We start from the raw sequence: 25992 nt of genomic DNA on the forward strand, positions 1-25992 counted from the left end.
GAGAAAACCAAGTATTTATAGAGAACCAAAAGTAATCCTAGATTGGGAAGAAAACAAACTCCTTGAGAAATCCGGATTCGCTCGAGCGAGTAGTGTATTTTTCATGATTTCTACTAGTGCCTTGGCTCGAGCGACGAATCCTTGGCTCGAGCGAGGAATACACTCTTTTAGGTTTTTGTATGGACGCAATCCTTGGCTCGAGCGAGCATTCCTTGGCTCGAGCGAGCAAGCCCTAGCTCGAGCGAGAATTCCTTGGCTCGAGCGAGCAACGACGGACATGCAATTTTGAATGCAATTTTGTATTTTGCTTCGGCCGCGAGCTGACCGGGCAGCTCGACCCCCGTAATAATCAGTGAACTGGCAATCTTGAAAGCATTAACATCACAAACTTCTCTGCATGGTTCGATTCGGGTTTGGATTCGCATCTAATAAACCCATAGCCTCACTGAAATAAAAGTGCGAAAATAAATACATCTGAAAGGAGTTTTGTCAAACGGGGTTGCCAAGAATAAAAACCTAACAAACACATATGCGTTTTGAGTACAAATAGGGAGTATACCTGCCACCACGAATTCAGTGTTATGCACATCACCAGGCACAAGTGCAAATACTTGACCTTGCCTTAAGGCTTCCTTCTCGGTGCTAACTCTTGTATTCATTCTCGATGCGGAAACGGATCCAGCTGAACTTGCTGCTGGACAGTTGGCATTTTTGAGCCTGACAAGACAATATCTCATCATATGGTCGATTTTACCACACCTGAAATAGGCACCCGTTGCGCGATAACAAACACCCTTGTGTTTCCTCCCACATTCCAGGCTAGCCGGCGCAGATCCACTACTTTGGCTTATGCTATTGTAGGATCCTGTATTTTGCTTATTTGAGAATGACCGACCCCTTTTAAAATTAGATCCTGATCTCTTACCCCTCCATTCAGTTGTCGGGGCATTAGTCTGTTTCTTTGCGGCTAAGTTGGCTTCAGCTATAAGGGCTCTATCGAGTACATCCACATATGTGGGTAGCTTTAAGACACCTACCCGATTGTGGACTCGCCTTTTTCGTGCCCCCTTTTGGAAGGTTTGAAATGAAAGGCCTCACAGTTTGAACTCCCGCGGTTCTGAATCTAGTCTCACAAGTGCAATGTGAAACTGATAAATACCAAAGAGTCCAAATTTGGCAAATCTTTTTGGAAAATTGATTTTAAATCAAATAATGCCAAAATTGGATTGTTTTTCCAGATACAGAGTCGCCACCTAAATATTTTATTTTGGAAAAATTTAGGAAACCCTGACTCGTTCAAAAGGCCATGTGTTCGTCATCACCAAAGTTGCCTCAGCTCGGGAACTTGGGTACGAGAGGGGAAGCTCATGAATTGAGCATCCCCGCTCGCTCGATCAAAGATCGGCCTCTATTAATCATGATATGATTTTTTATAAACATTATGTGTTCTTATTCTGGTTATTAAACTAACTTTACTATATGATGCACATGCATACAAGTATAGACTAAATCGCAAGAATTAGAACATTTCAAGTCATGTTTGTTTGCGAAAATGGTTTGAATTTGCCACCTCAAGTGGGCTTAAAGATGCGGATTTGCCACCAAACATAGTGGGCTTAAACATGATTTGCCACTCAACAAAGTGGGCTTAAAACTTACATTTGTTGAATTGTTCCAATTCAAACAACAAGGTTTCATCAATAAGCATTCATGCAGTTTAGCATTTAAGCACATAGCCTCATGGCAAGTATGCTAATCATGGCAACATGGCAATCACACGTATGCAAGTATGCTAAAGCGCAAAAACTTACCGAGTACTCCAAGCCAAAACAAAAACTAGTTAGAAAGATACATGATCTTAACTATGTTAAGTGTCTAATGCAACGCATGCAATAATGTAATTAATAGACTCGGCTACTAATATGGCATATGGATCGATTTGAACAACATGCGACTAAACACGTATTCAAAGAAGATATTGAAATTCACAATGCAGTTTGAATGATACGCCGAGCCTCGGTGCATGCAAGACAAATGAATGGATGCAAACATGCAAGCATAAGGTATCCTAATTGAAAATTTCCCTAATATAACCATCAAAAGCGATTAAATAAAATGGAGAAAGACGTGAGGTTGGAAGACATACATACACGCACGCACACTTATTACAACATTATGCCCTCGCGAATGAGGGTCTGAATGAATAAAAGCTAAGCTAAGCTAATTATTGCAACACTTAAAACTAATCAACTATTCTAAGCTAATTGAATATTACAAACAAACTAATTAGCTAGATACTTAACTAATTAATTACAAAACAACTAAGCTAATTAATTACAACACGAATTAATCAACTAATTAACTAGACAAGTTAACGAAACAGCCTCGGGAAATGAGGGATGCATGCATGCTCGGTTTTTCCACCTGAAAAGTCACCGTTTTGCTGCTACGAGCCTCTGTTTGCACATTTGAACACCAAAAATTCTGCCAACTTCCAGAATATCTCTGCTCCACCTTAGGAACACACTGTGCAAATTTTATTGGTGGCCGACAGGGGGCCTATCAGCTACCAATGGTGGCCGATCGACTGCTAGTGGTGGCCGGTCGGCCACTGATGACATGAACTCCTCTTTTGCTGCAACAGAGAGCAGAAGAGCAAAACACCGTATTTTCACAGATTATTTGCACACTTTGCCTCTACTTTTCATGGGGAGATCAAAGGAGGGACAAATTTTGGGTTTACAAACCATCAATCAAGCAATTTCATTGCATGATGGTTTGTGAAACCAATTGTGCAAGTTCAATGAATGCAAAATGAGACCAAATGTCCATCACTCTATCATACATGATCAAGGGCAATGGAGACCAAGGAAAGTGGCGCATTTTATCACTTTGAGTATGAAATGTTCCATTTTTCTTATGTTCAAATTAACGTCCGATTTGAACACATGCAATGCAACACAAAGAATGCTTATCTTGCACACTTTTACTTGCCAATTTTATTTACTCATTTTAATTACCAAATCATCCTTTAATCAATTAGTCCAAATGGTGAATTGTCCTCTAATGGAAAGAAGGCTCAAACCATAAGTCATTTTAGGCATGAAAGAGACCTCATGCCATTGGTAATGAACCCCCAAAAGGATTAAACCATTAAGCACAAAAACCTCAATTTCATGCTTTAAACAAGCAAATGGTTTGAACCACTTTCAAAGAAAAAGTAAAACCAAGAAAGGAGGAAGGTTGCAGAGATGATTAAATGCTAAAAATGAGTGATAAAGGCATAAAGGTGTCTAAGGCCTAGAACACCAAACTTGTGAGGACTATTACACTAGAGGCATACAAAACAAAGCTCAAATGCAGCCAACAGCTCAAAACAGTCTTAAATTAGTCCAAAATAGGTCCTAAAACATGTTGGAATTAAACTAGAAAATGCTAGATTAATAGGCTAAGATAAGGAGCATACTAGACTAGTAAGCAAGATACAAGGAGGGGAGGCTAACCCCTCCAAATTTGGACTTCAAAACATGTTTTTAGCCACTGAAATAGCTTTGAAAATCAATGTATAAAAGCTTGAAAAAAGATAGTAAAAGGGTGGGAAACACAAGGGCAAAGGCCTCCAAAACAAGGTACAAGGAAGGGCTATCAACCCCTCAACCTTTAATGGCCTTAGGACCCAAGCTTCAGTCAAAAAACATAGAGTTTTTATAGCCCAAAATCAGTTGGAAAACATGCTGGAATGAAGACAAAAGTAGCTAAAATAATAAGTTAATACATGGGGTTGCACTACAACCATGCAAAACAAGACTCAAAAAAACTAACCAGCCCAAAACAGAGCTAAAACAGGTTATTTTAGAGGCTAAAACATGCTGGACTTGAGCTAAGTTAAGCTAAAAAAACATGCTAACATGTGAAGCTAACTAGGCATGCAAACAAGGCACAAAGAGGGGAGGCTAACCCCTTCACTTTTGGACTTCAAAACATGATTTTTTTTACCACTGAAAATACTCTGAAATTCACTGGTTAAAAGGCTTTAAAAAGTTGGTTTGAAAGTGATGAATAAAGGCACAAAAGCTTAACAAGCAAAGGAACAAGAAGGGTGAACCACCCCTTAACTGAAAATGGCCTCAAACCACCACTTTTAAGTCACAAAAATAGAGGTTTTTTCAGTTCAAAACCAGCCCCAAAACAGTACAAAAAGATGGAAAAACAAACATGGAAAACAAGCTTTAAAGGGCAAAGGTTATACCTCTTGAAGGGGAGAGTGATTCTAGACCACAATTCAAGCCAAAACCCACTTAAGGAGTTCCAAGAAAGCTTCAAGCAACCTCAGCCCAAAGACCAACCACTTTGATTAAGGGTTGATAGGTTAAAGTTTGAAGTATGTAAGCTTCTAAGCACAAAAGCTCAAGAGAGAAAGAAATGTAGAGAGAGAGACTCCCAAAAAATTTTCACTCCTAAAATGTTCTAACCTTGAAAACAATAGAGAAGGTCCTCTATATATAGAAAAATGAGAGCTCAGGTCGAAAATATCAACAAAACAAACAGCTGGAGCTTGTGGGAGATAGCTGGAGGAAAATATCTACAAAATCTGAGCTTTTTTCATCAATGGCCGACATGTTTCATTGGTGGCCGGTCGGCCACCAAAAATCTGCTTCCAGGCCCGACTTCAACGGGCATATCTCCTTCATCCGGACTCCTTTGCAGGTCATTATTAAGTCTAAATTGAAGCCCTAGAAGTCTTCTTTCCATTGGTGGCATCCTCACATAAAAATTCTAAGTTTGCAAAAAGATATGTTTATTTTAGTGAAGGTTGCTCATTTATGGCTCAATCAGATTGATACCTAACTTCCAACAACCATATCTCCCTCATCCGGACTCAGATTTAAGAGATTCTTGAGTGCAAAATGAAGCCCCAAAAGTCCTATTTCCAATGGTGGTGGCCTCACAACTAAACTCCAAGTGTACAAAAGGATAGAACTTATTTAGTGGAGGCTGCTCAATTCTCCCTCAACGGTTTATGCCCAACTTCTTCTCCAACTAGGTTTCTTCCCTTTCCTCCAATTTTCTTCAACTCCAAACCTCTAAATAAGGTGCTTTAAAGATTTTTCAAAGATTTCACATCTCTTTCACTTATTTCCATTTTTTCCTTGCTCGGTTTACCGAAAAGTGTAATTTTTAACGAAATATGAGCCTCGGAACATCGTAGAAAATTTTTCAAAAATATTTTGAAAGAGAGGGCTTTAAGGTCTAAAAAAGTTTTGGTCCAAAATGAGATGTAAGGTTGGGATTTGAAGCTCCTCTTGCCGAAGAAATCGAACCATTGCACAATATAGCCTTTATCCTCGAGCAATCAACCTGAGGCCCCCAAGTCTTAAGGGCGGTCAAAAATGGAGTGTTTACACTGATCAAACACATCTAGATCCAGTCCTCCTTCAAATTTTTGAGCTTTCTTATAATCTGTGTCCACCATGTGTGGGGTGAAACGAGCTAATTCAGTAAACCTGATCTCATACTCGGTCACTGACATCTTGGCTTGCTTAAGTTCTTGAAATTCTGACACTTTTCGATCTCTGAAGCATTAGGAAAAGTACTTGTTGTAGAAGATCTCGTTGAATCGAGCCCATGTCATATTCCCATTACGATCTCGAATTAACAACCACCGCTTTCGGGCTTTTTCTTTGGGAGTCTTCTGAGTCTCGGTGCAAGGAAAAACTTCAAATAATTTCTCCATTTCGAGCAGCCATGTTTTCACCTTTAATGACTCAATACCACCTAAGAAAGTTGGTGGTTTCATCTTCATGAACTTCTGGGTTAAGTTGATTATGTCATTGTTATCCGGTTCAACTTGCACCAGCAGAGGTGGAGGGGGCAAAGGTTGTTGCCTCTGTTGTGGCATCATTGCTTCAGTCAAAGCTATAAGCATCTGTTCCATTCGGCTCATTCGGGCCTCCGAGGATTCAGTGGCATCATTACTTTGTGTATTTTCCATTTGCTATAGGTAAACAGAGCACCAATAAACAAAGACAAATAATTCTTTATAGTGTTCAGAGCAGTCCATTTCAGTTCGTTCTTTTCAATTTCATGTGTTCATGTTCAGATTCAGTTTTCACATTTATAGACATTATCATATACACTCACCCATGCAGATAAAATGCCCCTAATTCTTTTCTAGGACATCCTATAGCTCATATGGACTCGTGTGTGTGATAGAACACGTGTTTTGATATCACTCTGTCACAACCTCAAACCCGCCCCTATAGGTTTAGCATCATAACCGGCCAATAATCCTGGGTTTACCAAAGGCCTCTGAACAATTAACACATAATAAGGGGCTACGAAAGCAAATATATATAAAATGTACATGGTTCATTGAGCTGTGTAGACATACTTGGGACGAAAATTTCAAAACTTTATATACAAACACGTGATATCATCATTTCAATTAGTCATATGTCACATTCATTATAGTTATAGCCAAAAGGGGACTTAGCCTAAAATACAGATAAATAGAAAACTTGTTCATATTCCAAAAAGAAACAAAGTCTTATACGTCCACAAAACATGACCACATGACTTGACTTAATCTCGGAACCTCATCGAGAGGCACAAAGGGTGGCCGACAAAACAGGATTCTAGGCGATCATCACTGAGCCTGGCCATGCGCCTATCACTGAGCCTAGCCAAGTGCCTGAACACCTACATACATAAATAACACAGTGAGCAGAAGCCCTACATACATAAATAATATAGTGAGTGGAAGCCTAGTGAAATAATAACAATGTAAAGAGGTTTTAATGAATAATGTCTATTACAGAGTCATAAATCAGAGTTTACAACAGACCAGATTCTTATGCACACTTTAGATTTCATCAGAAACAGATTCAGAGTTCATATCTTTCACATGATTCGTGGTACATCCGTTAGCGTTAACCAATCCGATGACCTATGAATGGGACGACCATATAGGCACTCTGATGACTCATGTGCACAGAGACATTTTCGATGACCTATAAAGGGACAACCATAAAGGCACTCTGATGACCCATAAAAAGGACGGCCATGAAGGCACTCTGATGACTTATATGCACAGAGACGTTTCCAATGACCCATAAAGGGACAACCATAAAGGCATTCCAATGACCTATAAAGGCATTCCGATGACCCATAAAGAGACGCATATCATATGATGCTAAGGATGCCACGAATACATTTCAGAAACTTAGACAATCATTCATTCATATAAAACATAGCATTTCGGAGAACTGATCATTTCATATCATCAGAAAATAATTAAAGTTAAACATAACTTTACAAAGTTATTACTCACAGATAGTTCCAAAAACAGACAGACCGAATAGTTTACAGCGCGTGACCTACACAAACATAATAGATATACACATTGAAACACACGCTCGATTAGCATTTAACTTATTTTTTTTTGTTCTTCGTGTGTTTCTAAGTCTTATCCTCATTACTATGTCTTAATTAGGTCTTAAGAATGCCTAGGGTGTAATGAGGATGCCAAAATGCACTTTGAAACACTTAGCTAATTATGCTGAAAAATAGGGTCTCGCTCGAGCGCAACTTCCTTTTCTTGAGCGAATGTTCAAAATGTAAGTGGTTGCTCAAGCACAACTTTGGTCGCTCGAGCGGCCTGTAAACTCTGCAAAAGTACTGGTTGTGTGAATTTTTCTCTTGACGGTCGCTCGAGCGTAATAGTAGAGCCTTCGCTCAAGCGCAACACTTGTTGCTCGAGCGGTCTACAAAATATGTAAACTTCTGGGAGCATGCATTTTATGCTCGAGCCAACTTTTTGTCGCTCGAGCGGAAGTGCAGAACAAAAGGGTGGTCACTCCAACCCAGGTTCTGTCGCTCAAGCGAAAAGGCAGAATCTAGAATTTCCAGATTATTGTTCAAGCTGCAAAACTCATGTGTAAAGTTTCAAAACACACCTTTTGAGCCTCAAGACTTGAGAAAACATGTGTAAACTTGAAAAATATCATGAATTAAGGTTCCTTTCGCAAAATCAAGGCCCAAAAGATTGTCAATTGTAGAAAATAAAACTCAAATCTTTGAAAGCATTACATATATGAGTTGATATGAACTTCAAGCTTTCAAAACATGGTCAAATGAGCTAAATTGATGTAGAATGGGATGAATTCTCATAGCCAAGCTAAAATAACCACATGCATGCAAGAATCCTTTGCTAATTTGCTTTAAACATGATGCCATATGCATGCATGTATGATACTCTCCCATATTCATCCATCTAAGCTCAATTCTAGCATTACACAACTTAATTCTTTGGATTCATGTGCTAAATGACTTAATTCCAAAGTTGCAAGGTTGAATTCTTACCTAGGCTTCCCAATTGAGCTTCAAGTAGTCAAATTCTTGAGTAGTTCTCCAAGTCTCCTAGCAAGGTCCTTCTCTACCTCAAGTTTGGTCTCAAGTTTCTTAACGTCTCACTCTTTCTCACGTTTTGGGTCTCAAGAGTGCAAATGAAGTGATGAGTAAGTGAATTCAAGTGTTATGTTGGCCTTATATAGGCTTAATTAAGAAGGCTTGATTAAACTTAGCTTAGGTTAATCAAATTGTCATCAATTATTCTAATTTAATTCGTTCCAAATTGAATTTCAATCAAACCTACCATAAATTCCCTAAAATTCTAAATAACACATAAACCAAGTCAATTTTGTGATCGGATGCCGATAAAGTCTTCAATTTGCAGAATTAAACAAAATCAAAGACAGATATTCCTACGCAGAACAGATAAAAACTCATATAGCACATAACACATGTAATGAATGCAAAATTTCACCTTAATTACTTATTAAGCATTCTTAATCAAAGATTATACGTTAATCATAGGTTGGGGTTGTTACAGTCTAGCCATCCGATCACTAAGAGGATTAACTCTAGCTCTGTGGCCTCTCAAGGATTGCACACACACACATTTATTATGTGAGCTCTCATGTTTGACTTTGAGTTGTGTATTCCCATGTAGCTTATGCTCATTGATCGATGTTTACCTGATTTGCTCATGGTACTGTGCTTCAGATTGTCCAACTTACGAGATTACTGGCTTTATGTTTTATGGATTATCTCATCTTAGCATGACAGTTTGCTATTATTCTAATCCCCTCTTGTTATAGGTCTCACTTGAAAGTCTGAGTGTTTTTAATCTGCTCACAGGGGGTTTTTCAGAGTGTTTTGGTCTTTCACCTTCGCTCGAGTGAGAGAGTTTGCGCTCGAGCGCACTTTTCCTCAATCCAGTACTTTTGCAGGTGGCACAAGATTCTGAGGGCGTGTGTCTTTGGCTAGACCGACTGTCTTTTGGCTCGAGCAACCCCAGGCGCTTGAGCTAGGGCTTAAGTGGCCTAGCTCAAGTGACAACCTTCTCTCTCGAGCGACCTGTTCTAGTTTAAATAGTTCCTTTCGTCTCTTCACTCCCATTTTTCTCCATTTTTCTCGATTGGTTTCTCTATACTAGGGCTTTTTCCTCTCACTTGTTGCTTATCTCTAGGCGTTCATTAATTTTAGGGGTTTCTCTCTTCAATCAGCCTCTCCTTCTCATGTGTTGGTAAGATTTCTCTCTCTTCTTGTCAGTTTTGTTTTCCCTGTTCTCTCTTTCTCTCTCACCATGTGTGTGTTGCTTCGTTTGTCTTTGTTAGAGTTTTATTATTTTTTAAGGTTATTTTTTCTCCTTATTTGTTTGTCTATTGCTAGGTTTGTGAATCCTTTATATTGTGTTTGCATTATATCAGTCATGTGTGTTAGTTAGGGTTTTTGGTTTAGCTTCATTTATATGGTTGCCCTCATGTTGGGTTCTAGGGGTTTTGGTCTGATTTTGTTTCCATATTTTTGCTGCCCCCATGATGTTTGTTAATTGGTTTTGGTTTCTTTACACTATTGAACTCATGTTAGTTTTTGGGTAGGTTTTGTTTGATTTTGAGGAGTTGTAGTTCTGAACTAAACGCTGTGCTTGAATTTAGTGGTTTACTATTTCCCTACTATGCTTGCATTTTATTTGTCAATTGCTAATAATAGGTTTCTAGCTTTGCATACTGGTATTACTACTATTCTCTTACCATTACTTGTCTATTTCACCCTTGGATACTAACAACTTTTGTTCTATTGATTTCTGTTATTTTTGGGATTTACTATTGGGGTTTGCGTCTGTCTTGATGGGTTGGTTTTGGGGTGCTTTTTCTTTTGTGTCTATTAGTCATGGTAGAGTCTTCCAAACACCGCAAAACCACCGTGTCCCGTACTTCGTTCAATACAGCCAAATTCCAATCTCGAGAAAAATCCAACCTGTATTGAGACTTTTACCTTTCTCAGACAGTTCACTTAGAACGGAATGTCCAACCTAGTGCCTTTGAGTCTATCCCGATCCAGTCTCTTTCTGATGCTTTAAGGAGTGACCAAGTCCTTCTTTTCTCCGATCCACAAAATCTTAGTTGGGTCCAGGAATTCTATTGCAATATGCACTCCATTGATACGGAGATCGCGTCGTCCTTTCACACCTGGGTTTGTAATAAAGAGATTGTCATCAATGCAGATATTTTTAGGCAGTTTCTTGGCCTTCCTGAAGTCAGGAACTGCCACTATCCCTTCCTTGCTACCCGTAACATTACGGATTTTGATGCTGTTGCCACTGAATTATGTGGCATTCCCTGGACTTGGATCACCGGGGTGCTCATTTGGCAAAATGAGCTTCTTCCCTGTTATTGCCTTCTCAACATCATTGTTTGTGCCAATATACATGTTACCACTCATTCCTCCTATATTACCCTAGATCAGGGTTATGTTTTGTATTGTATTGCCCCACCGCCTTACCATTAACCTTTCTAAGATGATAGTGGCCAAAATGATAGGTGTGTTTGAGGGCTGCAAATCTTTGGGTCTCCCTTATGAGTGTTTGCTCAACCGGTTCCTCACGTCTCTTGGTGTCCCCACCTTTGATGATAATGAGTTTGCCTCTCCCATTAAACTTGTCACTAAACTAACCGTCTCCCAGAGTCAAGCTCATGTTAAGGGGGGTTGTCTGGGGTTGGGGATTTCTGATACAGGTGATAATCCTCTTGCCGAGGAGGCAGAGTTTGATGCGGCCGCTGCCGGTGCACCTAAGTTGCGTCCTCATTTGTTTTGTGGCCAGTTGCAGCAGTTCGAGCAGTCTGTTACACACCGCCTTGATCAGCTAGATGCTCATTTAGATACATTTGATGGCCGCCTCGATCAGCAAACCGCCATGCTTGCACAGATCTTGTCTCTATTACAAATGCAGCCACAACCTCCGCCATCTTCACAGTGATGTTTGTCTCCTTCTTCTTTGCACAGTTTTGGTTTTGGCCAATTTTCTTTAGTTTTTTGGACTCCTTGAACAGTTTTTGGACATTGATTCTCTTGATGTTTTTGGACATTTTTTTGAACAATTTTTGTGTTTTCTCTTCCCTTTGTCTCTCCCGGTCAAAAAGGGAGAGTATATACTTGGTTGTTCATAGCTCATACTTGTTGGGATGGAATTGTTCATATTACTGGTAGTTCATACTTGGGATATTGGTTTAATTTCAGTAATCCCGTTTGAATTTATTGAGATATTGGGTATGCTGATTGGATATTGACAATGGACTAATTGAGTTTGAATTTTTGGGAGTTTGGAGTCATTATGTCTTGATACGTTATTTGTTTTGTTTCTTGATTAATTACTTTATCTTTTCTCAGTGGTTTGGCTTATATATTTTTGTAGGGTTTTTCGTCAAGGCTGTTGATTATTTGGCTGAGTTAGAATGTTAGTCTAGTGCGTGTGTTTGCTAGGAAACTGTGTGAGAATGTTTTGTCCGGGAATTGACAAAAGGGAAGATTGTTAGGTCCCTTAGTCTTGTCAATCCTATGAACAAACATAGTTTATTGAATTGTAAATTTCCATGGTTTTTGACTTTCTCGCTCGAGCGAAGGAGTCCTGGCTCGAGCGAAGATGTTATGCTCCCAGAAGTTTTCTATGTCTGCAAAAATACTGGAAAGGAAGTTTGTGTGTTCGAGCGAAGGAAGCTTGGCTCGAGCGAAGACACTTAAGCAATACATGCGTAGTTGGTTCATCGCTCGAGCGACCATTGTGGCCCTATTTTCTATAAATATGTGTTTCAGTCCGTTTTTAGGATTACTGCTTCCAAATCTATTTTGAGGGTTATAGGGTTTTCTTTTGGAGCAATTTTGATAGCTTTCTTTGATGTTTGATTGAGTATTAAACTCACATAATTTGACAAGCATACACCAAAGAGTTGTTTGCGTGTTCAACTATTCAAGAGTGTTCTTCTTCGGTGGGATCCGGAGATTCAAGCGTGGAGTATTCGAAGGAGTTCGAAGGAGTTCGAAGCTATGTGCAGTCGTTGATTCGTTAAATGGATGTTGTGGATTCAATATCAATCTGATCAATTCCAAAACAAAGATTGTGGTGAAAGAGATACAGATTGCTGAAGACAAATTGATTGCGTTTAGGTAATTTGTTTTGGTATATTGTATTCTTTATACAGATTGTTGAAGACAAATTGATTGCATTTGGGTAATTTGTTTCGATATATTGTATTCTTTCTTTCTTTCATAGTAGATTGATTAGTGGTATTTCGCCCATGATTTTTTTAATCTCCAATTATAGTTTTTTCACGTAAAATTAGTTATGTCGATTTATTGATTTTAAAGCAACAATCTAAATCACTTTTGTACATACTAGATGATTTAGATTGTTAATTTTAATCATTTGGAAATTGTTGCAACTAATCTTGTTCCAAATCACGAATCACTTAGGTTTTCCACTATATATTCCTCATCAACTCTTAGAACTAGAAATTAAAAAAAAAAAATTTCTCTAAAAAAACACTCAAAATCAAACTTTTGGTTGAAGGAAATCTAAATCCCTTGGTAGCCAAATATTGGCACCTATCGGTTGATCGAAACCGGGAATCGGAAGGGGAAGTCATCGCCGGAGCTCACAGGAGGGGAACTGTTTGGAGCTGCCTTTGACGCTGAAGGTAGTTAAGGAAATTTTCTGTCACTTTCCCGGGAAAATTCTGAGAGAATGCCGGAGAGAGAGATAGAGATTGAATTCAACGGTCCGTAGGGGAGGGGGGGTAGAGAGAGAGTCGTTTGTGGCGGGGTTTTAGTCAAAAGCCTCTCTCTCTTTCACACTCTCTCACAGCGTCTCTCTCAATCTCTGTTCTCTACTCTACTCCTTGACTGGTATTTTCCTAGTAATCCGTAGAAATCCTACACTATTTCTTTACATGGCACATGATAGTGTTTTGAAGATGCATTTTTACAAATTGCTGAATAAAACACAGTGGAACTGTTGTTCAATTTAATGCACATACATCCTGTAATAGACTGCTGATTTAGTTCGTTGCTGTTGCTTTTATTTATCTAAAGATGTTGCACTGATATGCTGTTATGCTTTTTTTTTTTTTTTTTTTTTCCATGTAAAACTGACAAATTGCAGCTGCCCTGGATGTGATATTAATTTTTCTAACTTGGTCTTGTTAATATCCAGGCGATGTCAAGGTGCAGTCAACCTATACCTTGCAGTGCTTTCAACAATGATGGCTCAGTATATGCTTACTCATCATGTCCTGTCTAAAATGTGTAACAAACTACGTTCTCTTTCTCTCTCTCTCTCTCTCACACACACACACAGCACACACAGCACACACCGGTACAAGTGCTTGCCCTCGTGCACACATTAGGGAAATGGAATAATTTAATTTGGGATAAAGATTGAAATCTTTGCCCATGCAATGGAACACTTATTTGTCATTTCCTTTTGAATCTTGGTGGTGAACTCATTTAAAGCTTCATAAATACCACGCAAATTACATGAATGCTACAGGATTTAGCAAATGTAAGGAATGATGTTTGTTTTCTTTGTGAAGAAAATAGCATTATTAGTTCTGTGCGACACAATGTCTAAAACAAAACCTAAAACCAGTAAGGCTTGAGAAGCCCTCATGTCTCGTATTTTTAGTCTGACGTGGGTTGAGAAAGCTGGATGTGTTGTCAGGACATGGACCTCCTGGTTATTATTTCTGCTTTTAGTCTGTCAATTTCTCCTCTTGCCCTGTTTTTTTTAGTTTATTATTATTATTATTTTTTATAGGTGTGTTATGATTGGAGTAAGGGTGCTGAAAATCATAATCCATCAACAGCAAAGACCTACATTTACCTGCACTTGCCACAGGTATAATAATAAAAGATATATAAGATATGATCATTCATTCTTCTACAGAATATTTCCTTTCCCGTGTGACGACCACAGTTTTACTCGTATGGTTCAGAAATGATCTGATGTTATGTTTACTCGTATGATGCATGAGTCAGAGGTTAAAGGCAAACCGAGAGTTGAAATCAGTGGCAGAAAATGAAACTGCTTGTTGTCAGTCTCAGGGAGAATATCCTGTTCTTTTTTTGTTTCCTTTTTTTTTTGTGTGTGTGTGTGTGTTTTCATCCATCCTTTTTCCAACTAGTGATGTATGAATTCTCTCTCTCCTTGTTAATATAAAAGTTTTGAGCAGAAATTAGGTTCCTCAGGTTCTTTGAATTAGATGCTTTTTAGTCTCCTAGTCATGGTGTGCTCTACTTTCCAAGTCTGATGTTCAGTGGATGTTGTCTTTCTTTTCTTGGTCAGGTTATATTTTATTGGTTAATGTTGGGCAAATTGCAATGGAAGAATGAGAAAGTTACTACAATTTCATGATAATCTTTTTGATGCTCGTCTTTCCTGTGTTTTGCAAGTGGATGTAAGACTTCATGATAATCTTTTTTATGGAAGAATGAGAAAGTAACTACAATTTCATGTTGCCTTCTCTTTTCTCTCACGTTGTTTTCTTTGTTTTGTTGTGGTTGGGTGGTAAACAACAACTTTTGATCTAACAGAAAACACTACACAGAAACCTAGGGTTTTTACCAAAGCTTGCCTGGGTTTGAACACTATTACAAAAACGAACTTCCTTACATCTTATCTTACACATTGGCGGAAAGGAAGCTAGAGCTTAACCAAAGCCCCTGTCCCAAAAAAGTCACAATTGTCGAATCATATAAAAATTTCAAAGTACAAGAATTGTTAGTTACAAAAATTTCAAAGTATGGGATTCTTAAAATATAATTCAATGAATGTGACTGTTTCAGAAGAAATAAATGAGTTGGTGGAAGGAATATGCATTATCACATTTTGTTAGAATAGTTATTTAAATTATTTTCACTCAAATAAAGCGTACTAAACAAGAGAAAAGAAATGCAAAGTTAAAATGAACATTTCATTTCAGCCCATTCTATCATAGTAGATGTGCTCAAAATGATTTTTAGTACAGAGAATCCCGTGTCAATTATACTATTAAAAGATTTAGACACAAGGTAAATGAAGTGTGTTATTTCGTCAACATGAGAGAGAGAGAGAGAGAGAGAGAGAGAGAGATGAAATGCCCTTTTTGCAACAATTGCTACATTTTCTATGTACATATTCTTTTTTTTTTTTTTTAAAAAATTTCTAGGTATTGACCTCTCTCTTCTTCAAAGATCGTTCCATTGGTAGATTCCATTGAGCCTAGGCAGAGTGTTTTGATCTCATTCGGATTCTTAGATTCGACAAACATGAGATGTGTCCCACACTTGAAGAAGTACATCGAATTTTAGAGATATCCCTTTGCTTTCAATCTTCCAAGCTATATTCAGAGATCCCAAACGCTCAACAAAACCATGATCAGTAATCACAAATGCTCAAGTGTTATAATTTGCTTTCAGACAAAAAACAAAATGTATTTATTGGTGTATAAAATATATACTAATTGGACACATTACATAGCCTTTCCAGCCATGTTTTTGCTTATACCTAAAAATTCATAATCATCGTCATATAAACCGAGCTAAAAAAAAAAAAAGCTAAAGAGGAGAAATCATATACACAGATGATATATATCACATTTAAATAAAGAGTGAGACTCCAAGAGACTTCTCTGTATGCCAAAAACAAAATCCATTTAAAAGATCATCTGGGACCGAACAATTCTTCTAGAGGGAGGTTGGGAGTGGAGTCGGGAAGGTTGTTGAATTGGGCAATGATCCAATTGTTATTTTGGGGGTGGATCTCCTCCTCTTGCCACTCTTCCCACCTCTCCTCCAACCCATCGCCTTCAAGCATTCTGACAACTTCCGACATCTGGGGACGTTCCATTGGGGAGCTCAGCGTGCAGAGCAGAGCCACCTGGATAAGTTGCTCCACCTGATCTTCGACGTAGTTTCCCTGCATATCTTCATCGACTAGTGTTTCCACCTTCCTATCTTTCAGGAGTCCTTTCACCTGAATTTTTTGGGTATTTTGAATCACAGATGTCAAATGACAGGTTATGAAATGATCTCATTAATAAGAAAGAGCACCGTCTATCAACTACTTTACAAATTAGAGAAAGCAGCATAATAGTAAAAGAGAAGATCACAAAATCGGACATTTGAAAACTGATAACAAAAATAAAACGGAGACAAAGGTGCTTTATGATTTTCAATTTTGATTCAAAATTTCCTTTTCTTTGTCCAAATTGAAATGTGTGAAAACTTCAATCCTAAAATTTCAATATAGAATTTATGGTGTCCAAAGTAAAGACTGAGCCTCATATAGTATTATGGTGTATTTTCTTTTCAAGGTTCAATACTATGAAATAAAAGATGACTAAATTCTAAGTTTCCTAGCATTTGAAAACAAGATGGTCATTTAAGATTGTGATACTGTAAAAATCAGCAAATCACGATGATGACAAATTTCTTCAACATAACTGTTGAGTGGACTTTACTTTAAAATGCATCGAACAAGACTTTTTTTCTTTTTTTTTTTTTGAATACCATCATGAACATTACTCGACTCATTTTGAATTATAAAAGCAACAGAATAACAATTCCATTCATGTGCTTCTGACAAACCTTATAGTCAGCAAATTGGAGGCAGATTTTTTACAGAAGGGCTTTTAAGATGAACTCAAAGAATGGTATAAAAACAGCCAACCCAAGTACCGTAGTTACGTAATGAAAACAGATCGTATGAGGGAAATAAATGCTTACCCAATCAAGCAACATAACGTCGTTGTCGTCATCGACAAGTCGAGCAAGATCAAAAGCCCTCTGTCCAGTGATGAGCTCCAGAAGCATGACTCCATACCCAAAAACATTAGTTTTCTCTGAAGACTTTCCAGTGGAGAGGTACTCGGGAGCAATATGCCCAATTGTACCACGTACAGCGGTGGTAACATGTGTATCCTTGTAATCCATAAGTTTCGCTAACCCAAAGTCTCCAACAACTGCTTCGAATTCATCATCCAACAATATATTTGCAGCTTTGACATCACGGTGAATTATTTTTGGGTTGCAATGATCATGCAAATATGTAAGGCCTCTTGCGGATCCCAATGCAATTCGCTTCCTTTTGGGCCAATCAAGTGGGGGTTGTGAATCACATCGCTCTACAACAATGAAGCAATGAGATCATGCAAACATTGTAGAGATTAAGTAGGGTTGGGAACATGGTTCAAAATATTGATTTTAAAAATTTTCAACATTTGCTCAAAAACTTTGGGTCAACTATAATTTTTTAACCGTCAGCAACTAAAAGTAAAGTATATGTGAAAAAATCTAAAACAATCAAAATCAAAATCAAAACAATTCACTAAAGACAAAAAAAAAATGAAAATGTGATTCCCAGCGCCCTCCCATTCCAGTTTTCTTTTGCCTTCTGTGTTTTTTCCTCTTCATATTTTAGTCTTTTTCTTTTATTTTATTTTTAAACTTTTTAGATGCATCAAAAAGTATTGAAAAAAAAAACTAAAATATGAAAATTTTCTTCAATTTTCTGAAAATTGAGTTTTTTGTTTTTAGTATTTTTTGTTTTTAGTGAATTTTTTTAATATTTTAAGAAACATTTGTACTTCTAGATACACTTAATGCAAATACAATTAAAAAGTATAATATTTGTGAAAAAAAATCTTTAAAAAATTCACTAAATACCAAAAATACAATATATATATACAAAAATTCAATATATTTTTGTATTCTTGTGTATTTATTGATTTTTTTAAATATTGTTTTACAAATATTTTACTTTTTAGGTACATCTAGGTTAGTTGCATCTAAAAAATAATATATATATATATATATATATATAAAATATTAAAAAAATTCACTAAAAAAAATACGAAAAATAAAAATCTCAATTTTCAGAAAATTAAATTTTAAAAAATTGAAACCAAATAGGGTGTCACAAAACCGTTTTTAAAAAATCAAACTAAAACCATTTCTCTTGGTATCAAATTGGGAATTGGAATAGAAATAAAGCATATTGTATCAAATCTACTAAAAGTTCAAATGAATATAATATTTGACAAATAATTAAAAAAGGGAAGCATATGAAGATGCATGCAAGTAGGACCTCTTAAACATGAGGCAACACTTCCATTAGACATGAAGGGATAAACAAGCGATCGCTCTGTCGGTGTCATGCAAAAGCCATGCAAACGCAATAAATTTCGATGGACGGCCATGCTGATGATTTCCACTTCTGTTTGAAACTGCAGCTCCCCACCCTGAGTGCGTTCTTCTTTTAGTCTTTTTACTACCACTAGAGAGCCATTGGCTAATCGCCCTTTGTATACCTTACAAAACCCACATCTTCCTAGAATATTTATTTTGCTAAAACTATCAGTTGCAACTTGTAGTTCACGCAGAGAAAACCTCTTGAGCTGTCCTAGATGAACTTCAGGATCCTCTTCAACTACAAAGAGAAAGGGGAAATGCATTATACAACACTGTAACAATCAATTGAAGCATTGTTCAAAAAAAGTATAAATAAAAATCAATTTAAGGCATTTTCAACTTGGTCCACTAACCAGGTACATCAAAGAAGCTATCCTCTGGTTTCCTTCGCCGCCACCAAGCAAGTGCGATTGCAGGGTCAGCAAACAACAGGGCAGCACCAGCAGCAACTCCTCCAGCAATGGCTCCAGTGGCACTACTACCTATTGGAATAAAATTTGCAATCAGAAATTAGTAAGTTCACTCTTATTGTGCATTCCCTTCACAACTGAAAATTTTGATAGGAAGACAATTCAAAGGAATAAAATAATGCCATGGTTTGGACAATCCAGGTTCAGAGTCTCGTGGAAAAATTAGATTCTAACTTCAGCAACATATCATAAGTCGCTAATCTAAAGAAAGCTGAAAATTGAACGATAAAGATCAAAGCATGGGGTTTTCCCTAGGAAAATAAGTATTGGTTGTGCATCATAAACTATGAAGCACGGATATTTCAAACAGGGAGACGTATCCATATCGGATACTTATCAGATACCGATACTCCTTGAATACTTGCAGATACGTATCAAATACTTCTTATTTAATTTTTTATTAATTCTGGAGTATCAGATGCTTAATTTTGAAGTATCGGATACTTGAAGTGACATATTACTTCTAATACCTTGCTTAGTTCTTTGATAAGAGGACTATAATGAGAGTTAAAGTAATAAAATTTGTCAAATTAATGTATTCTTATTGTCTCTCTCACTCTCTCACGTTTCTCTGCTCTCATTTTTTTTTTGGTGTTGACATGTAAGAATAATGTTTAATTTGCATTTGCTTTTAGTTTTGGATATTTTATGAATGTTTGAAGACTCTTTAACTTAATAGAAATCCCTCTCTTTATTTATTAATTTGCATTAAGTTTTATTTTCATGCATATTACATTGTTAAAATTATAAAAAAATATTTTTTTTACGAACGTATCCCCGCCGTACCCGTATCTTACTTTTTCAGATTTTGGTGTATCGTCGTATCCCGTATCCATGCTTCCTAGATCATAAATATGTGGGGAAACTAAAACCTATACGTACTGGTTGAGGAATTGACCTAACATGCAATTTATTTTCGTATAGTTGCTTTCAAAAACAATAATGTGCATGAAGTTAGAAAAACAAATTACAAATCCAGCCAAGTCATCTGTGACAAGGTCTGAACAGGCAGCATGGAATGAAGTTTATAATTTAAGAATTGAGGAATTGAAAGTGTTGGACAAACAGAACAGAACCCAGTATCAGCAACAACCTAGGATAAAATGAAACAAACCTGAAGCAGTAGATGGGGGTGGCGGCAAAAATGGAGCCGATGGAGGAGTTGGAGGAAATTTATTATTTTGAAAACTGAAAAATGAAAGAATAGTGGTCAGCATATGTCTAGATAAGTCAACCGACTCCGCTAGTATGGAAAATGATGTTACTAGCAACAAACCTGAGGGAAGTAAAAAGTTGAAAGGAGCCATTAACTGGGACAACTCTTGTTAATTGATTGTTTGAAAGATCATTGTATACCAAATGGCAAGAAGCCATATCATATTCTTGTAGTTAGTTTATGCCAATTAAAGCTAATCAAAAAAAGAAAAACCTTTATTATTCACCGAAAAGGAAAAATAAAGACCATGTCAACTTGGTACTCACAGGATTTGAAGTGAATTAATATTAGTCAATGACATAGGAATAGTTCCAGACAAAGTGTTGTTGTTAAGCCGTCTATCCTTGCAAATAAATACAAGGACCAGGCATCAGTGCATTCCAAACAAGCAAAATCGTATATCAATAAAATTCCTAGGGGATTGGCTGATCAACGCTAGTAGATGCACATAATACACGCAATATGTGATCAATCGGAGCCCTCTGTGCAATATAATCCAATTTCGGATGAAAGTTGATTTGCAATGTACAAACAACTAGTAGATGCACATAATAAAGTAACATATGATTAAAACAAATAACGCTTCGGCACTGTTTGCAATTATCCAGAGGATGCTATTTCTTAATCATTGATCAGTATGCATTTTAATAATTTTACTAAGAAAAAGTAAAAATCAATGCATTCATCACCAAAATACCTAGTCTTTATAGGCCCTACTGGACATTAATCTAGACATCTTGACAACAATGGGATTCCATCTTTGGGGTTGATTTCAATCAAACATGCAATATTCTGGACTGATTAACTTGAATAATTTGTTTTCATGCATTTTTCTAAATATATATAAAAAAATAAAAAATAAAAAAGACAGAGAAATCATGAGAGTATATTCTTTAAGAAATCACTCAAAAACTAAAACAACACCACTGTATCCATATTCCCATATATCAATGCATAAGCAGCCCTGTAGACACCCCATTTTTGACCGTCCTCAAGACTCGGACGTCACCGCTTGAACACTCGGTGATTATCCTTGTTTGTGTTTGTTTGGAGTTCCCGGAGGTTTTGGCTCTCGCGCCCTACCTCAGAATCTCCGAACTTGACCGTTCAGTGTCCGGTTTTGCACCGAACACTTGTGTTTTGCCTTGGAAGGGCAGGGTAGGGCTTGTAGACCATCCCCACCCATCACCGGCAGTGGCTAGAGGCCACCGGCTGGTTTTTGCTGCCACCGGCAAAATAGTTTGCCGGTCGGCACTATTTGTTGCCGGTCAGCACTTTTTTGTGTCGGTCGGCACTTTGTTTGGCCAAGATGGCATTTTTTGCCGGCCGATTGCTGTTCATCTGCTTTTGCAGATATTTTAGGACAGCTGTATAACTTTTTCTCCCCTCCATACACGTGTATGGAGGGATCTCCCTCTTGCAAAGCTTGTTGAATAAGCTTTACAAGAGGCTTATAGAGAGGGCTCTCTCTAAGGCTTAAAAAAGAGAGGCTTAGACATTTTTGAGAGAAAAAAAGACAGAGGAGAGCTCTGGTTTTCTAGGGTTAGGGTTAGATACACTCAATCTATCTCTCTTTCCCTCCCATTTTGCACACTAGGTGTTTTGTGCCTTACTATTGCACACAAACACCTAGTGTTTCACCTTCCTCTTAAGATTAGAGTTCTAAGGGGTTGTTCTTGAGCTTCTTGACTGATTTGGAGCCAAAGGAGGCCATTGGAGCATCCTTGTTGAAGAGGACTACAAGGGTAAGAAACTTACACCTTTATTCCCCATTCTTGCATCAATTTTATACCTATCTTAGAGCTGTTTTTGTGATTATTGTATAACATAAAAAAGTTCTATTTTTAAGCCCTCTTTATTGTTTATTAAGAGTGTTTTGTTGTTTGAGGGGTGTTGACCACCCTTAAGCCCCAAAAGGCCTCATTTTGAGCCATTTTGTGCTAGCTCCGGGATTTTGGTGTTGAGGTCTCTTCACCACTGAAATCTTGAGGGATTTCAGTGGTAAAGATGATGCTTTGAAGTCCCAAGAAGGAGAGGGCCACCCCCTCTCCTTGTTGTCCTTGAAAAGGGCACATTTTGGCCTCTTAAAGAAGCCTATGCTTGAGTGTGTGTTGAGCATGTTTGGTTTGTTTTTCATGCTTATATATCCATGATATAACATGATTTCAAGTTGGTTTTGGAACCTTATGCATGTTTAGCATAGTTGCCATGTAATGCCTTATTTGTGCCTTAACATGTTCTAGGTTGCTAGCCTTTGTTGGAGCATGTTTTAGGCTTGTATTTGTGAAGGTTATATGCTTATTTTGCCATGTTTTAGATCTGTCCATAGTCGTTTGGGTCGATTTTAGCATGCATTATAAGGCTCCTTTGCATTTGGGCTTGTTGGCCTTGAGTATGTGCATGTGTAGCATGCCATCTTTGCATTGTTTTGGTGATTTGGGATCATTCTATATGTCATTTCAGTCCCATTTCCATGCTTGTTTGATTGCCTCGCATGTCTCTTTAATGCTTTGAAAGCATGTTTTGCAATGTTCCATGTTTTGGTGCCTTTGCATGCCTTTGAATTTGGGCCACTTAGATGCTATCTAAGGAGTCCTTTGGCCTTGTTATGAGCTAAAAATCTATTTTTAGTTGTTTAATGCATGCCATGTTTGGTCATGATAAGTGTAGTTCAATGCCTTATCAACTTGCCTTGAACACTTGGACTTTTTGTTGCATGCTTGACTTGATTTATAATTTGATTTGGCATCATTTTATAACATGATTTAAGGGCTCATGTTGCATGCTAATTTGTCCATGTTTCCTTCTTTCAAGTGTGCTTGAATGTTGTTTGATTCATGCTTAAGTGTTGGTCCTTATGAGCATGTGTGTGTGCATGCCATTTAGCTCTCACTCTTTAGCACTTTTGGCTACTGTTTTAGGCCTATTTTAGAGTCGCCTAATTCATGTTTAAGTCCATCTTTGCATCCATTTGCATTGCCATATGCATGCTTGTATGCTTGCATGAGTTGATTGCCATGCCATGTTGCATTCCTAGCTTGTATGCCTAGGTTGCATTGCATTTCGCATGCATGCCTTGTTCCTTGAATTGGTGATAGGAATTGGGCCTTATTTGTTTGATTGGTGTGCATACATTTGAAATCAAAGATGCATACTCGGTTCTTTGGGCCATCATGCATGGAAATGCGTGATTGGTGGTCCGAGAATCGAGGCACATGTCCCTTTGAGTCATTACAATGATAAGAGACATGGTTGGTGCATACATGCCTTGAAATATGCTGCCATGCCTTGTTTTGCCCTTTGTCGCTGTGAGTTGCAGGTTCTGCAGAAATACTCTGCCGACCGGCAGTGTAATGTGCCGACCGGCACATTTTTCTCTGCCGACAGGCCCTATTTTGTGCCGATGGCCATACCACACTGCCGGTGGAAGTTTCATCTAGCCGGTGGTGATCCCCTCTGTCCAAGGATGTAGTCCTGAGGTTTTGACAACCTCCAGAGGAGGAAAGGGAGGAAAACAGAGGCAGCTTGCGCATGGTGGCGCGTTTCCCGAGACGCTTTCCTGCTTTAATTAATTTAATTTAATTTGTTAATTAAATTAGTTAATTTGTAATATTAATTAGCTTGCGTAGTTAGTTAATTTGTAATATTTATTTGGTCCCTCCGAGCGAGGGCAAATCTGTAATAAGTGTGTGTGGGTGTGTGAATGTCTTCCAATCCCCACTTCTTTCTTCCCTTTTACTTACCTGCTTTGATGGTTAGTATTAGGTCACGTCTAATTTAGCATACCTTATGCTATGCATGTGTGCATCCATGCATTTGTATTACATGCATTAGGCTCGGTACATCACGCTAATTCCATCAATACTTCAATTTTCAAACTGAATACGTGATAATTGTGCATTTTCACATGACATGTTTAGGATAGCCGAGCCTATCTTAGCGACATTTTGTATGCGATGCATTAGGCACTTCACATGGACTTGGATCATGCATGATTACTAACAAGTTCTTTGTTTTGGCGCGGAGTACTATGTAAGTATTTCCGCTTTAGCATATCGCATGAGTGTGAATGTTGCCATAACAGCATGCTTAACATGTGGCTAGATGCTTATGTGTTAAACTGTTTTGAATGCCTGTGGGTGAAGGCCGGATTGTTTGAGTTGGAAAAACTCGTTGAAATCCGTATTTTAGCCTACTTGCGAGTAGCAAATTCCAAAGCATTTTCAAACCAAACGGATATGCAATGTTTATTTCCAAATTAGGCAATCTAGTCTATACTTGTTTGTTGTGCGCATAACATAGTAATTCTAGGCTAATAACCGGAATAAGAACACATAAAGTTTTCAAAATCAGATATCACGGTTAGTAGAGGCCGGTCTTCGGACCGGGCGAAAGGGGGTGCTCATAGCTGACCTTCCCCGATCGTACCCAAGCTCCCGAGCCGAGACAACTCCGGTGATGACGGACATGTGGCCTTCGGCACCGAGTCAGGGTTTCCTAAATTCCCCCATTTTAAAATATTTAGGTGGCGACTCTGTATCTGGCAAAGCAGTCCATGTTTGGCACTACTTTTTCAAAAAACTGTTTCTCAAAACGATTTGCCAGATTTGGACTCTTTGGTTCAGATTAAGAACCGTGACACAAATCGAGAGTCCGAACTGTAGCGCGAGGCCCCTCCCCGGGCGCTGTTACAGTTTCTGGCGACTCTGCTGGGGACTTTTAGAGAGTTTGACTCGAACTCGTGATATCCTGTTTTTGATCTCATTTATGTGTTTTTTTGCATTGCATGTGCATTGGTGCGCCTAGGAACACAGTGTTTGCCATCTGCCATTCCTGAACGGTTTGCCGGAGGCTTGTCTTGTCAAGGCATGTCCATAAGGCTGACCGGCTATGGGCTCTGACAGTGTGGGAACACAAACCCCGGTTTACCGGGGCACCCTTTTTTTGACCATTCGACCTAGTGCATATTCGGAATCCATAGTGACCATTCCAAGCTAGGACAGGTTGCTTACCCGATTATAGGTTGTTTGAAACCGCTGCGTGCGTAGTGAAATCCTAGTTCCTGACAAAATAGGACAGGGAAACCCTACCCCAACATAGGGGTGTTTTGGCTCTCTCTTACTTGCTATGTGCTTTTAGAGTGTATCTCTACAGGAATGTACATACCAGTTTGCAAGTTTGGGGCATCAGGCCTAAGGGCATTGGTATCAGAATTTGAGAATCAGTTATCCGCGGGTATCAGATTCAGTATTTTGGGGAACAGAAATCTGGGAACAGTGATCAGCAGTAGGGAACAGTTGTTCGGCTACACCCGTGTTTGATCAGTTTGGGCTGAAGTGCTGTCTGTTTTTCTTTCAGTCCAGAGAGTTGCAGAGTTGATACAGAACAGCCAGTGTCTCCCCTTTGCTGAGGCAAGATTTATGGCGACACAAAGTTCAGAAGAAATTGTGGTTATGACAGCCGCACCGGAGCAGGGAACCACTCCGCAGAATGAAGCCAGCATCAGTATGTCATATCCGCCCAGGTCGCCCGTTGTGCACCCGGTTTGGGCTCCCCAGTTATACCAGGCTCGTGAGCCCACCACCTTCGAATTGATGGGGATGATAGGCGATCTCCAAAGGTCTGTGGCAGACCTCGCCTATGGAATGTCGGCTTCACCACCAGCGGCACCGTATGCCGGGAATTTTGTACCACAGGAGCCCCCGCTACTGGGGCGGATTGTGATAGAGCTCAGCCAGCCAG

General features: G+C 38.4%; 1 protein-coding gene across 1 annotated transcript in view; it reads right to left on the reverse strand.

Moving 5' to 3' along the window:
- Positions 1 to 16036: 16036 nt before the first annotated feature.
- The window catches only part of LOC114289866 (BRASSINOSTEROID INSENSITIVE 1-associated receptor kinase 1), a 60675-nt gene continuing 50719 nt past the window's right edge, over positions 16037 to 25992 (reverse strand). Inside the window, exons 9-12 of the mRNA XM_082909259.1 lie at positions 18918 to 19046; positions 18461 to 18802; positions 17101 to 17498; positions 16037 to 16348 (exon numbers count right to left, since the gene is read on the reverse strand). Coding sequence (XP_082765385.1) covers positions 16037 to 16348; positions 17101 to 17498; positions 18461 to 18802; positions 18918 to 19046 — 1181 coding nt within the window. The remainder of the gene's footprint in view (positions 16349 to 17100; positions 17499 to 18460; positions 18803 to 18917; positions 19047 to 25992) is intronic.

This window comes from Camellia sinensis, chromosome 2 (assembly GCF_055761805.1).
Source record: "Camellia sinensis isolate YWXY chromosome 2, ASM5576180v1, whole genome shotgun sequence".
Classification (NCBI taxonomy): Eukaryota; Viridiplantae; Streptophyta; class Magnoliopsida; order Ericales; family Theaceae; genus Camellia; species Camellia sinensis.